The 15355-nt window shown below is 40.2% G+C and overlaps 2 protein-coding genes across 2 annotated transcripts in view; both read right to left on the reverse strand.

Annotated features, from left to right (window-relative positions):
• Positions 1 to 12561, reverse strand: part of LOC104953763 (IQ and ubiquitin-like domain-containing protein) — a 14933-nt gene extending 2372 nt beyond the window's left edge. The window contains exons 1-2 of the mRNA XM_010780766.1: positions 12550 to 12561; positions 6172 to 6178 (exon numbers count right to left, since the gene is read on the reverse strand). The gene's annotated coding sequence lies outside the window, so the exon portion shown is untranslated. The remainder of the gene's footprint in view (positions 1 to 6171; positions 6179 to 12549) is intronic.
• LOC104953783 (IQ and ubiquitin-like domain-containing protein) lies at positions 3838 to 11611 on the reverse strand. Its single transcript, XM_010780790.1, has 7 exons — positions 11201 to 11611; positions 9658 to 9753; positions 9237 to 9347; positions 7712 to 7846; positions 7138 to 7305; positions 6492 to 6667; positions 3838 to 4005 (listed from the first exon to the last, which is right to left on the reverse strand). Exons 1-7 carry the CDS (start codon positions 11370 to 11372, stop codon positions 3838 to 3840), a joined length of 1026 nt encoding a protein of 341 aa, XP_010779092.1. The 5' UTR covers positions 11373 to 11611.
• Positions 12562 to 15355: the final 2794 nt, after the last annotated feature.

Here is a 15355-nt window from a genome sequence, read left to right on the forward strand (position 1 = left end):
GTTAACTACAGAAGGCTTACAGAGAATATTGTATTATCTATGACTGTAAACATGTGAAAAGCTGAATAAAAAGAGAATTTCAAAAAAACAAAACAAAGAATGGACCAATACCTCTTTGGCCTCTACACTTTGAAAAGCAGAATCACCACTCACCACACACACACACACACACACACACAGACACACACACACACACCGGATTTAAATATATACATTATTTTTCTTTATTCTACTGTTCAGTGTTTAATTTTACATTCTGCCTTAGCTCGTTCAATTGTACATGTGTGTCATTTAAGATTGGGGAAGCGGCTTGTATCCACCTCTCTCCCTGCCGAGGAGCAGACCTTCTTACGGTCTTATTTAGATTTTTTATAATTGTTTAGTATTTATTAATTTTGTGTGTGTGTGTGTGTGTGTGTGTGTGTGTGTGTGTGTGTGTGTGTGTGTGTGTGTGTGTGTGTGTGCACACACACACACACACACACACACACACACACACACACACAAAATTAATAAATACTAAACAATTATAAAAAATNGATCCGTGTATTTATTATCCTCTCAAAATTGAAGTAGTCAAAACAAAAAAAGAGAATTTGTTGATATGTTTCTCAAAATCTCAACATTTTGACTTTTTCGCAAACATCTGACTTTTTCTCAAAATGCTGACTTTTTCTCAAAATTCAGACTTTTCTCAAAAATCTTACTTTTTTCTCAAATTCTGACTTTTTCTCAAAAATCTATAAAACTTTTTCTCCAAATCTCAAAATTATAACTTTTTCTCAAAATTATGACTTTCTCTCAAAATTATGACTTTCTCAAAATTATGATTTTTTAATTTTTATATTCACTCTACACCGGCTTGAGCTTGAATCACAGGATCCATGTTGTAACGGAGGTGATCTCTGGGGCCATAGATCTCTGCCTCCGTTACGGATTGTGAAGCTTCGTTGGTGGCAAAGTGTATGTAGTTTGTGCATCTGTCTGTGTTTTAGTTTGTCTGTCTCTGTTTGCTGGTTTTGTTTTGAAAAGTGTTCCCCCTTCCCCATGTCTGTTACTGCTGATTGTGTGCACCTGGTGCCCTGTGTTGTCTCCTCCCCCCTCACCTGTGTCTTGTTGTGCTGATTAGTTTGTGGGTATTTAGGCTCTGTTTCCCTGTTTGTGAGCTGGTAGTGTGTGTGAGATCCTGGTGGCTGCAGGCTGTGCTCAGGGAAACAACAGCAGGATTGAGGCTGTGTGTCATTGTGTTGATCATTTAATAAATGCCCACACCGGGTTATATTTGGGACGTTCTGCCGCTGCCTCCTTACTTGGTCGGGCCGCTCAATTGTCGGCTTCACACATGTATTTGTGATCCTCTCCAGAATGGAAGTAGTCATCACATACAGAGCATCAACTAGTTCCTGAACAGTGTCCTTCACATGCTGATATCCAACAGAGGGAGTTACACAGTCACTAGATGGAGGAATAGAAAGCAGTATTCAATGTTTACTTCAGATTAGCTCCACGTCAGAAATTATCATGCTTGTCATATGTCTCTCTCCATAGAGGCTGAATCATCATGTTAACCACATAGCTATCCATTCCCACATCCACTCTGCAGCTTTGGGGACAGAGCCTTCTCAGTGGCAGCTCCTAGGCTCTGGAATTCCCTCCCCCAAGATCTCCGTGACTCTGAGTCCCTCACAGTCTTTCAGTCCCGCCTCAAAACACATCTTTTCAACTCTGTCTACCCATAAGCCCCGCCCCCCCTCTCAATCAACTTCCTCTTGACTGCCTTTTTATTTTTTAATTTTAATTTTTTTAATTTTTTAATTTTACTATACTTACTTGTTTGCCTGTCCTTGTTTGTCTACCCTCCCTCATATTGTAATAAAATGCACTATTATTATTATTATATGCCTAAAACAGTCCTGATGCTCTTCTAGGTAATCACACATCCTGTCATGTACACAGCTACAGTTGGGATACCTTTGTTAGCATGTTATCACCAACCCCCCCCAGGTGGTGATCCTCCAGACGTTTGCCCGGCGCTGGCTGGCCCTGCAGGAGGTGCAGCGTCTGAGGAGGGACCGGGACCGGAGGCTGGTCTGGCTGGAGCTGCAGGAGAGGAAGAGGATGGAGGAGAAGGAGGAGCAGCTGAAGGACCGGAGGAGGCGCTGGGTCAACCCGCAGAGGAGGGAGGACTTCAACCTGCTCTACCACGCTCTGGAGAGTAGGAGCAGCCAGATTGAATCATTCAAAACGCTTTACCATCTGTAGTGGCATGATAGTATGTTCAAAGGCCACTTCGAATATTGACTCGCGTAAACTTTAAGAAATCCAAATACCTAACGCAGCAGCGTGCACACGGCGGCGTGCGTTAAAGCTTTCCGGCGGGCGTGTCTGAAGCGCGACCAATCACATGAATCTCCCGCCCCAGACACGCAGTTTGATTGGCTAGAGCTTGTACTGGCATATGATTTGATTGGCTGACGCCCTTATTCCACCTAGCTTAGCACTTTTTACTCTTGTTTCTTATTCCTCTACTACTTGCTCGTAAAGCGCTTTGAGCAGCAGGAAAAACGCTTTATAATTCACATGTAATATTATTATTAAATAAGATAAACAAACAAATCCAACAGGCGTACGGATGTGTGCGGTCAAAAACCTTTCCCGACTTCCCCTCTAGACTTCCTGCTGTGTCACGCCGGCAGCGTTATTTATACTCGAGAATGCTCATTAGATTCTGCTTGCTATAAAAAATAAAAAACATAAAACTGGAGCAGTCCATAAGCAAAACAAAATGTTACACAAACGGTATAGTTATAATTCAGTTATTCAGTTCATTTGGTTAAAAGAATATGCAATTTGCTCACCTAAACATAGATAATTCTCTCTCTCTCGCTCTGACACCATCACACATCATTAAGTGCACAACTCCTACAATGCAACATACAATTAACTTCAGATGTAAATATAAAGTAGATAGGAATCAGTTACACAATAGTGCGAGTAAAAGGCAGAATAAGTAATATTATTAATAATAAAGCTTTATTTGTAGAGCGCTTTCCATACGCTCACATGCAGCATGTGTATATAATACATATGTGATTACTAGAAGGTGAAAAATGGAAGTATTATCTCACACACACACACTGCAGGACCTGCTGACACTCAAACACGAAGTCAACACACACACACACACACACACACACACACACTCANCAAACTACATACACTTCGCCACCAACGAAGCTTCACAATCCATAACGGAGGCAGAGATCTATGGCCCCAGAGATCACCTCCGTTACAACATGGATCCTGTGATTCAAGCTCAAGCCGGTGTAGAGTGATTATAAAAATAAAAAAATCATAATTTTGAGAAAAGTCTGAATTTTGAGAAAAAGTCAGATGTTTGGGAATAAGTCAAAATGTTGAGATTTTGAGAAACATATCAACAAATTCTCTTTTTTTGTTTTGACTACTTCAATTTTGAGAGGATAATAAATACACGGATCCTGATATTGAAGCTCGAGCCGGTGACCAGTGATATTGTTCTAACAGTTGTACTGTAGTAAAACGTATTGCAGTAAAATGTGCACATTTTTACTTAAACTTCCTATGTTTATATAAGTAGTTTAATCTTTTTTTAATTGATTTGTACTTTCATTGAACTTTATAATTTACTACAATTAGCGTGTTAATTATTGACTTATTGCTGTTTTGTGAGGTCACATGACCCTTGACCTTTCCTCCAGTGTCACAATCAGGACGAATGTTGGACTAGTATGCCAGTTATCATTTCTACATTAACCGGAATAAAAAAAGACCAGAAATATTTAATAAAAACACATCTTAGTCACTCACAGCTCTCAGCCTCTCTTCGTGGTACTGGTCAGCTGTGATGTAGTTGCCGGGGGCGACCAGCTTGTCGTCCATGCAGGAGACGTAGCAGCCGATCCCCGTCATCTGGGTGGAGGCGTCGAGCGGACACTGCTGCGCCTCAGACTGCAGCTCCACTGTCTGAGGGGGAACAGACAAGGAGATGGATGAATTCAATCATTGATTTCTTAAAAATATGTTTTGCCAATCATTGCAGAGAATAGATAGTGGAAAGTGAGGGACGGCATGCAGCAAAGGTCCGCAGGTCGGCAGTATGGAGTCAGACTTAGTGCATGAACTCTCTCCCCGGTAACATTCAAAATGCCAACACTCCCACAACCTTCAAACAGCCCTCAAAACTGTTCTCTCTCACCTCTCATCTACTCTAAGAACAGACTTTATTAGTCCCTCACGGAGACATTGATTTCTCCACTCTGCTGTACTTACACACATTACACACACAGGGAGAATAAACACATTATAATCTGGTACCATGAGGATATACACAAACACAACTACATGCAGATAGCAGAGGTGGCAGAGCAGGGAGCAGTTTCGAGGTTAGTAGCCTTGCTCAAGGGCACCTCAGGAACTGGCTCCAGCTAGCAGCTCACACTCTGTATTTCTTTGCTTCAATGGTTCGTGAACTATGAATTATTATTATTATTATGAAGCCATTTAGAAAAAAGGAATATAATTATTTATTCATATTTATTTTACAAACACAACACGGGTCAAAAAGTCATCCATCCAAATGTATGTGGAAGAGTCTTGCAAAAAAGAAAAAAGGAATATGGAATTAAACATGAGAAGTTAAAGTAAGAGCAGGTTCAGGCTTTAGCCATATACGCTGCCTTTCATACATTCTTTAAGTTCAGTGAGCCTTTCTAAAATATACAGTAAAGAGACAAACCCACCAGCATTATAGGATATACTATATGACCTGATGCAGGCGCATGTATAGGCTATGTTCTCTATGAGAGCCCCCCCCAGAAACATGCCATTTCTGAACGTTACAGTAAATATTCTGTTTTTTGTGTTTCTTTTGAATGACTGAATCAAAGATATGAGGATAAGGATAGAGGGAGTCGTGTGTTGTACAGATCGTAAAGACCTTTGAGCCAAATTCTTGTTTTTGGGCTGTATAAATAAAATTGACTTGAAACAGTTGCTGATTTAGAGTACTGGCAACTTTTTATTCCAATTCAACACTGGGTAAGAGTGCACATTCCCCTTTTATGTGTGCTCTGCCAGAGAGTTGCCTGAAAAAAAGGAAGGAAAATAAATCCAGAAAACCCTGTTACGACCTTCGATAGTTTATGGTTTGTTGTAAAAGAGCGGGGAGTAAAGAAAGGGTGCAGGATAATGAGGCTAACAGACCGACACCCTGTGAAGTGTAAACATCTTTACTGACACACACACACACACACACACACACACACACACACACACACACACACACACACACACACACACACACACACACACACCTCATTACTGCAGCACCTTGTCTTCATGTATGTGCATCTGTAACGATCCCACCACCATCATTACTGTGTGTGTGTGTGCGTGTGCGTGTGTGTGTGTGCAGGAGAGTGAGTCATACACAGTAACCAAAGGAACTCCGCCCCCCTCCTCTTTATCAAATCTTTCCTGTCTGGGGACATTTCACACTTTTATGGGATTTCACGCCATAACTCAGTGACCTCACGCATTCAAAATAAAACCTTCCATTGGTTTCATTTATGCTGGGACACTAGAGACATGTCCACACCCCTTTTTGAAATGGACAATTTAATCCCAACAGAATAATTTGTTAAAAATGTTCTGAAAAATAGTGCACACAACTTAAAAAAAAACAAAGTAGAACACACTTCTATATCGTATAAGGCTTCGCTGTGTGCTGTACCTGTGTGCTGTACCTGTGTGTTGTACCTGTGTGCTGTACCTGTGTGTTGTACCTGTGTGTTGTACCTGTGTGTTGTACCTGTGTGTTGTACCTGTGTGTTGTACCTGTGTGTGTGTGTGTGCAGGAGAGTGAGTCATACACAGTAACCAAAGGAACTCCGCCCCCCTCCTCTTTNATGTCCACACCCCTTTTTGAAATGGACAATTTAATCCCTACAGAATAATTTGTTAAAAATGTTCTGAAAAATAGTGCACACAACTTTTAAAAAAAACAAAGTAGAACACACTTCTATATCGTATAAGGCTTCGTCCTCTAAGGCTATCGCTATTGGGTAATCCGACTGCACGTGTGCAGCACTGACAGACTTAATCCACGCCCACCTATGACGTGGGCCCCACCTTCGGGCTCACTTCCGTATAAATAGGAAGTAGGCCCTACAATCTACTCCCACTTTTCTTCAGCACTCCGTTGCAGAAGCACTGTCAGTCACAAAGCTCAGGTGTGCTGTACCTGTGTGCTGTACCTGTGTGCTGTACCTGTGTGTTGTACCTGTGTGTTGTACCTGTGTGCTGTACCTGTGTGTTGTACCTGTGTGTTGTACCTGTGTGTTGTACCTGTGTGTTGTACCTGTGTGTTGTACCTGTGTGCTGTACCTGTGTGCTGTACCTGTGTGTTGTACCTGTGTGTTGTACCTGTGTGTTGTACCTGTGTGTTGTACCTGTGTGTTGCGGCTGAAGAGCACCACCCCTCTGTCGGCTCTCCTCTTGGGGAGGGTCTGCATGGCGGCATGGTGGTACTGCGCCCCCGTCAGCCGGTGTTTGAACCCGCCCAGGAAGGCCTTCTGCTGGGGAGGACGCTCGATCTCCACCACCACCTCCCGGAACATGTTCTCCTCTGGAAGTCACGAGAGAGATAGAGCACACTAAAGCCTTCATATTAAACGCGGCGGACGCAGCGGCCCCTCGCTCTCCCGATTCTTCAGTGTTTTTAATGTTTCGTCGATATGTTCGTCACGTCTGTTGAGTTCCCTTCAACTACCCCGGACCAACAGCACAGTCAGGAGAAGACAGTACGATGTTGAAGTGACTGTTAAGTTGTATATTTTAGCTGTTGTGCTTTTATTTTTTTCTTAATGTGTATATATATGTATATATAGGTATATACATATTTGCATGCATATTTTTATATATCTTTGTTTTTGTATTCGGGATTGTGGGAAACGGTATTTTGATCTCTGTCTGCACACACAACTGAAAGATTGACAATTGACTTTGAACCTTATTTCTAAAATAATAACTACGCTGTTCTCAAACCCCTCAGACAAACACTCAGTGTGTTTTAATCACAGAGAGGGAGGTGTTCACCTGTTTGCACTCTGACGGTGATGACGTCCGGCATGTTGTCCTGCTCGGGGGGGCGGAGGGGGCGCAGAGGGTGTGAGTCGGGGTCGATGGAGCTCATCTCCATCCGGGTGGAGCCGTTGGGCCGGACGCCGAGCTCCATCAGGCTCTGCTGCTCGTCCACCGCTCTGCCTGGAAACAACAGGCAGAACGCACACATTGACTACTACATGCAGAAACTGCAAAATGTCTAACAAAAGAAGTGTAAGTAAGCGAGAAAAGACCATTAGCTTTTATTTATTTTTCAGAATAAATTGTAATATTAAAACAAAATGACAACTCAATTCCTCTCCCCGTGTTTATGTGTGCACTGTTAGACACCAGATTAAAATCCTTGTACTGTAGAACTACTTCACAATAAACCGGTTTCTTTTTTGTGCCTAATCATTTCTATCAGACATTTTCTTCTAACATCAGATCCACATCAGAATCTGGTTAGTTTCTGTTTACCAAACGTCTCTCTGAAAGGAACCAGTCCTTTCCCCCAAATAAAAAACTAAACATCGCTGAGCGTTTATCTGAAGAACAGCAGACGTACCGTCCAGAAAGATGTGCAGCACGTCAGCAGGAACTCGGAGCTCGTTGGCGAGGTGGAGCTTCAGCTGGGCGATGCTGAGGCCGATGGCGAACGCCACCGTCATCACATGACCCTCCGGCACCAGCACCACCTTCACTGATCGCACACACACACACACACACACACACACACACACACACACACACACACACACACACACACACAATGATATTCATATAGATATATATTATATGACAGCTATAGCTTAAGTTATATCCTTATCCGTGTACGATGTGAGGGTCTAAGGACAGAGGGTCTAAGGACAGAGGGTCTAAGGACAGAGGGTGTCATATTGTCATACTGATATTCTGTACAAACTGTGAAATCAGCTGAGACCAATGTAACATTTGTGATATTGGGCTGTATAGATAAACATTGATTGATTGATAGGATAGTATTTTGAGGTTGGTGTTAAAAAAAAGTATTAAAAAAAAGAAAATTTAAAGAGAAAGCAAAACATGTTCAAAATAAATAATGAAATGAAATGAAATGAAAATTGACAAAGATAAAACATATAAGTAGAAACAAAACAGTAGAAACCTAAAAATAACATTTAACTAAAAAATACAAACTTAACTCACTATCATCACTTATATCGTTTATCATACATTGATACGAACAGATCAAACAGATAATTCCTTATAAAGCGTTTTGTCCTTTTGATGGATTTTATAATCACTGAGCTATTCATTCCACACCATGAGATCGTGGGGCGTTATTTAAAGCTACTTCTTTGTGTCTGCTTATGGCACTTGATACTGATCCTCATGTTGTGTGATGATGATCCCTGAGGCAGGTTACCTGGAAACAGCACACCTCGGGTCCTTCACTGCAGACACTTCACACACACACACACATCCTGCTGCTTTTGTCTTTGCAAAACCAAGAATACATGAATATGATCTGCATTCCTTTATCAGGGTGTGTTTGCATCGTGCCTCTGCATTTTATCACTCTGAACATTTCTACAACTGAATCAAAAAGGATATTGAATGAACTGTGTCCAATGGATTTTAGGAAGCATGTCACATGTCAACAGATCAGTGTCAGCGAGGCAAAATCAGATAAACTATAAGTAAATTGAAATGAGGAAGTGAATCCCATCAGGCAGAATCAAAAGCTATGGGTTAATATACAAGTTTGTTACAGAGACGTAAACATTCTGTGCTTTTGTCCCTGCTTGAACTGAGTTTTTACATAATAGCTTTGTTTGTTTTGCTATCAAAGTAGTTTATTTACGTTTTATTATTGTCTTCACGTATACTAAACATAAGAGACTACTTTACTATTATTGTATATTAACATAATATACAATATAATCAGCAAAAGTTTAACAGACTGATGAGGGTTGCCTGATGAAATTAATAACGGTACAAGAAAGTACATTCAAAAAGTAACATTCATTTTGACTGTTTCTGTTTTCTGTGGTTACTGGTTCATGAATCTAGATAGATAGATACTTTGTTATTGTCTATGGATCAGTTACCTGTCGCCGTGGAGTTTCCAACATGTTCTGTTCTCTGAGGCTCTCCGAGCTGCTCGGCATCATGGGACAGATCCGCCTGAGTTTCAGCTTCCTCTACAGTCTCCAGCACATCTGTACAGTCAGCAAGGTCCAGATTATCACATTGAAATTGCAAATGAATGTGACACATGTCAATAACTAGATTATTTTTTAATGCACGAGTAGTGTCCTTTCATTTTCAATCAAATGCTATAAGTTTATGTTAAAAAAAACTATTATGGACAGATACTCAAATGCTGATATCACCCTGAAGTCAGCCATTGTGTGTAATATTTGTTACTGAGAAATCATCCATATTTCCAACTGTCAGCCACTGAATCTGAAATGTGTTCCTGTTGAATTATTGATATCAGATGCAGATTTCTGAAGTGGTTTTTCTCACCTGTTGCCACTGAGTTTCCAACTTCTATTGTGTTAACAGGCCCTATAAGACCGTCCTGCAGATCATATTCAGCTTCTTCTGCGGCCTCCAGCACATCTGCACAGTCCAGAGAGGGACAAATTAATGTCTATGAAAATTATACTTTTCAAACATCACAATTAAAGAATGCTTTAACACATCCTTAAAGACATCAAGACCTGTAGTCTATCTAAACTCACCTGTAGTCTATCTAAACTCATCTATAGTCTATCTAAGCTCACCCAGGGTTTCCCACACATAGACTATACTTGGGCGGGCCGCCCAGGTATATTAACAGCCGCCCAAGTATATTTACCCATTTAGGTTTTTTTTAATTAATTTTTTAATTAATTTTTTTTTTTTTTTCGTCCGCGACCACGACGCTATCTGCGATCAATGAACTTGTGGACAATGATCCCTCACTCTACGCCTCCTGCACCCAGCCCCGGACTGGCCATCGGGAGGACCGGGGAGTTTCCCGATGGCCTGGCCTGTTAAGTGCCCGGCTGGCCTGAGGATTTTTTGAATGACTGGCTGTCTACATGACATGGCCACTGTCATACAGATCATAAATCAAAGCCCTTGATTGGTCTCTGTGTGTCATTCAAGCTCGGGATAACCTCAGCTCAGGTGAGGTAAAGGATTCTCTGAGTGTTTAGTATAACTTAGTCTAAGTTCTCAGTGGGTCTCAAACGGGTTGGTCACCATTTATGTAAACACATATTTCCATTTGAGGGTGTCAGTGTTTTTTCCTATTGGAAATGGTATGTTATTGGTTATGGCCATGATTTTATGATTATTGAAATGTATACAGTTCTGTTTCATAGGTGTTCCCATAGATCTGGTCTCTTTATTTTCCCCTCAAAATGCACCAGATTGATGCATTTAACTCCAAAATATAAAAACAAATCTTACCGGGGGAGCATGCCCCCGTACCCACCCTAGAGGATCTAAGGCTGAGGTCCACCTCCACTTAAAATCACATGGACAGGTTCCTAAATACATTTCCATTTTTTTTTAAATAGTAACCCATATCCATATGTTTATGTGTGGGTAGTAGATTTAAACTATAGGGCTATCACTATGGGCCCTGCCTGTACTTGTTCGCTCTGCCATCGCATGAAGGGTCTGCTAACAAACGACCAACAGAAAGGTTAATGTTATACATTGTTGCACGTCACAAAGGCACGTCACCTCACACAACCCCCCCCTACCACCAACCCCCAAGTATATTTCAGATCTGTGGGAAACACTGTCACCTGTAGTCTGTCTAAACTAACCTGTAGTGAAACTAAACTCACCTCGAGTCTATCTAAACCTAAATTCACCTGAAGTCTAATAAACTCATCTGTAGTGTATCTAAACCAACAGGACTCACCTGTAGTCTATTTTAAATTTTAGATAATTAGATGTAGTGAAACTAAACTCACCTGTAGTCTATCCAAACTCACCTGAAGTCTATCTAAAATCACCTGTAGTCTATCTAAACTCACCTGTAGTCTATTTGTAGTCTAATTAAACTCACCTGGGGTCGTCCTGTCTTCCTGCTCCTCCTCTCCTCTCCTCCCCGGCTCTCTGTCGTCCTCTGCCGGCTGCTCTACAGTATTTCCTCCTGTTTCAACATTTGTGTCCGTGTCTTCCTCCTCTTCTTCATATTCTTTCACCTCCTGCTCTTCATTTTCTCTCCTCTCCGACATAACAGCTTTAGCTAACCGACCGGCTAATGCTAGGTTAGCTTGTTAGCTTTCTCACTTCAAGTCAACTAAAGTCAACAAAACGAGCTGTAAATCCTCCAAAACGCAGAGCCAGTGTTAACTTTCGGTGACACCGTTTAGAAATCACTGTCCACTGTCACTCGTTTAAACGCCTTCTTGTTTTATTCTACTTTTTAAAATGAGTTTTTGAGTTAGCCAAGCGGAGCTAACGCCGTCTTTCTAATGTTAGCTTGGTTCCCAGGCAACGCCAGAGTTTACACGTTTCCATAGCAACAATAAAACGCCACTGTCCGTTTACATTTTAGCTTTTTGTTTTTAGTAGATTTTATTCAAGGATGATGATTTGATTAAAATATCTGATAGTAAGAAGACAAATAATACAATAATATAAATGTGATTCATCTGAACGTTTCTGTTTAGTCTTAAATAATAATACGATAATAACCATATTAAGCTGCATTCAATGACTTCAGTCAGAAACTCTTTGACTACTTGCACCTTACATCATAGATATGCTCAGAGTGGGAACAGAAAACTGCTTTTACTGTAAATAATGTAACTTTAAATGTGTTTAACCTGTATAATAACACAAGGCTTTCTTATATTGTTCAACTATTGCACTAGTATCCTACATATTTATTGCAATATATTGTAGTCATTTGTCTTACGTCTTGTTGTGATTGTTATTTGTACCAAATGTTTGCAATTGTATTCTTTTATGAACTCTACTGCACTATACTGTAGATATCAGACAATACAACCTTTCTTATCTTATCTATTTATGTCCAAATGAATGCCAAAGATAACATAGTATGATAACAAATGTACAATATCTTGGCCTCACAAAATAAATCTTTATTTAATTACATTAAGTATGTTTGTTTAGTAATTCATGAAGTAGTTAATGACTGATAAGAGTATCATATGCTGTGTCTGGGATCGTTATAATATTTCACAATGGACATTTGGCACATTTAAACCCTTGTATCTCTTTTTTCTCAAGGACTTGAATTACAACATGTACTTTCCGTGAGACACCTGGGGGGTTAAACTGGATTTTTTAATAATTTGCATGTTGGTGCAAGATTTTAGCAGGTTAAGAAGGATAAATGTATTCTGAAATGAAAGAAAAAACACTCCAAACTATACAATTATTCACTGTTAGGCCACCAAAGCCAGTCAAAATCTTGAATTTAGTCATCTTGCAGTAGCAAAACTAGTAGTGGCAGATCATTAGCAGAAGTATTAAGTCAAGTAACAATCAAACTACATGCAATTATACCAGTAGAATGCGTGAAACAAGCATAATTAGTAGGCATACCATTGCAAGTATTGGAAGCAGTTAGTAGTATTTAGTATTTATGGATACAGAGACTCGTGCCCATTATCTTTTAACAACTTCTAATGCATGCTCAAAGAGTGAGGATGAGCAGCGGTCTTATTTTAGTGTTTTTATTTACAGCTTGCTCTCCCCACAGGGACAGTATGGGAGCTTTATGATGAGCTGCAGTGCTGCTATTTCAGTCTGAGAACCAGAGGAGGCGACATGGTGGCCCCTGCAAAGCTGCTCTAATCTGCAGCCGGACCCATGATGGCTCCCCAGAGGTCACAGAGCCTGGGGCCCCCGGTGTAAAACACACAGGTACTCATCCATCCAGGGGGGGGTCTGGTTATCCTGTTAGCACTCTCTCAGGATCCGTAACGCACACACTGGGACATGAGCAGCAGAAACATCCGGACAGTATTTTGATCCGGGATCTGGGAGGGAATGTGGTGCAACGTGTTACCAAACAACACGGAAATATTATCACGTAGGTGCAAAGCTATCAGAAAACAGCGTCAACAAGGATCCTAATAACATACTATTGAACGTACAGGGTGGATATGATAGGATAAATATGATGATTGGTTTGAAAATAACATTGTTTGATATTTAGAAGTATTGCTTTTTGTATTACTGTTTATTTGAAACACTTTACAAAATAAGAATCAGAATTTGCAGAGTAGTTATTTACATACAGGGAGTTATCGTTGGTGTATTGCATAGATCACACACAAAGAGTGATTACAATGAACAGAAATAGCATAAATAGAAAAAATATTGAAATAATATTTTAAAAAGCATAATACAAATATAATCATAAAATGTGCAAAAGAAACTAAAATATATATACAATGTAGAATACGCATGATAAAAACACAATATGACAAATGACTGTGATTAAATAATTTCAATGTGTCTGAATAAAAGTGGAAGAGCTGTGCTGTTTTAGAATTGTGCTTAACTATCTTTCTTTAAATGTACTTTAATTGTTTGTGGATATTGTATCACTCTTGGTTGTTTTAGAGCACATGTGTCAAACTCAAGGCCCGGGGGCCAAATCAGGCCCTTGGTGGATTTAATTTCGGCCCGCAGGATAATTTCTAATTCCTATTAGATCTGGCCCTCCGGTATATTGCACGCACACCTTCACTCCATCCTGAGGGTCTCCTCAGCTCAGAGCCTGAGCCCAAACATTGATGACCTTGCACCCAAGATGAGATGCCAAGTATCTGAACTAGCATCACAGAGCAGCACACTGAGTTTAATGGATGTTTCCTTCTGCACTTTCTCTCTCACGACAACAGGGCATGTTTGGTTTTCTCTTTGAGGGAAATAGTTTTGTTGAAGCTGTTGTTGGCCTGTGGGAAAATGTAATCAGCTGCAGATAGAGCCATAAGAAATGAATGCAACTGATTATTTAATGTTTAATGTTTTTATAGGCAATCATTTAAGCTTTGTTAGTTCCAGGTTTAATATGTGCAATAAGTTCATTTCAATAAGTTCTGCAATAAACATTGATCCAGTCCGGCACTCGACTAGTACCCATTTTAAAATGTTGGCCCACTGTGTATTTGAGTTTGACACCCCTGCCTTAGAGCTTACTCAATTACTATAGTATATACTAGTATATTTTATTGTACTCTAAACTTTGAGTCCACTACAGAAACATATATTGTACTTTTTACTCACAGATACAAACTATAAACAAGCACAATATGTAAAATGTATATTTTATAAATAACACAATTAGGGGAAAGCAAATTAGAAACAACTTAAATCAAGCCAATTAATATAATAATATAACGTCAAGAAAACCATGAAAACAACCAGATAACAAACAAACCATAGCATTGTAAATCACGAACAACAGTTTCCTCATAAAGGCACATTTCAGAAAGAGACATTTCATGAGACATCCATCATCTCACATGCTCAACAAAGCAGCGAAGGAAAAAATAGACCCGAATGATGCTGTCTTCCACAAAACAAAATAGATGGTGATGTGGAGTCCGCCGCGTAAGCCCGGAGGATTGTGGGATCTTGAATTTGGGATTCCCGCCGAATACGATAAAGTCCCGGATTAGCTCACACAATGGCAATCGTCAGCGAGCTATATTTAACACCAGGTGACACACACACACACACACACACACACACACACAGAGTTCCCCCTGCTGTTTTCAAAGCATCAGTTCACAAATATAAAACCACCGTGTGCCGTTAGAGAGCGAGCCGAGGGAGAGAACAAACCTCTCAGGTGAGACATGCTGGGTTCATCTGCAGAAATGTGCTCGGATTTGATTTTAAATACGATTTTTTCCAGATTTTTGTGCCAGATTTAAAATGTTTGCTTTGACATGTGTTGGTGGGGAATCTTGCTAATTCTTTTTAAATGTTGTTGAAACATCTGCACATTTTATTGTCATTGTTTGTGCTTTTCCTTTTGCATTAGCATGAATTCATCTGCAGAAATGTGCTTGTTTTGGATTTTAAATTAAAACAAATTTGACTTGAGGTGTAGTGAATTTGTACGCAGGGAATCTTGCAAAAACCTGGAAAGCTGCATTCTTTTATACATTTGTATTTTTTTTTCCTGCGTTTTTTTATCTAGCGTTCGTCAGGGTTGAGCGAAGCAGGCAGG

This window comes from Notothenia coriiceps, unplaced genomic scaffold, assembly GCF_000735185.1.
Source record: "Notothenia coriiceps isolate Sejong01 unplaced genomic scaffold, NC01 NC01_scaffold00022154, whole genome shotgun sequence".
NCBI classification, from domain to species: Eukaryota; Metazoa; Chordata; class Actinopteri; order Perciformes; family Nototheniidae; genus Notothenia; species Notothenia coriiceps.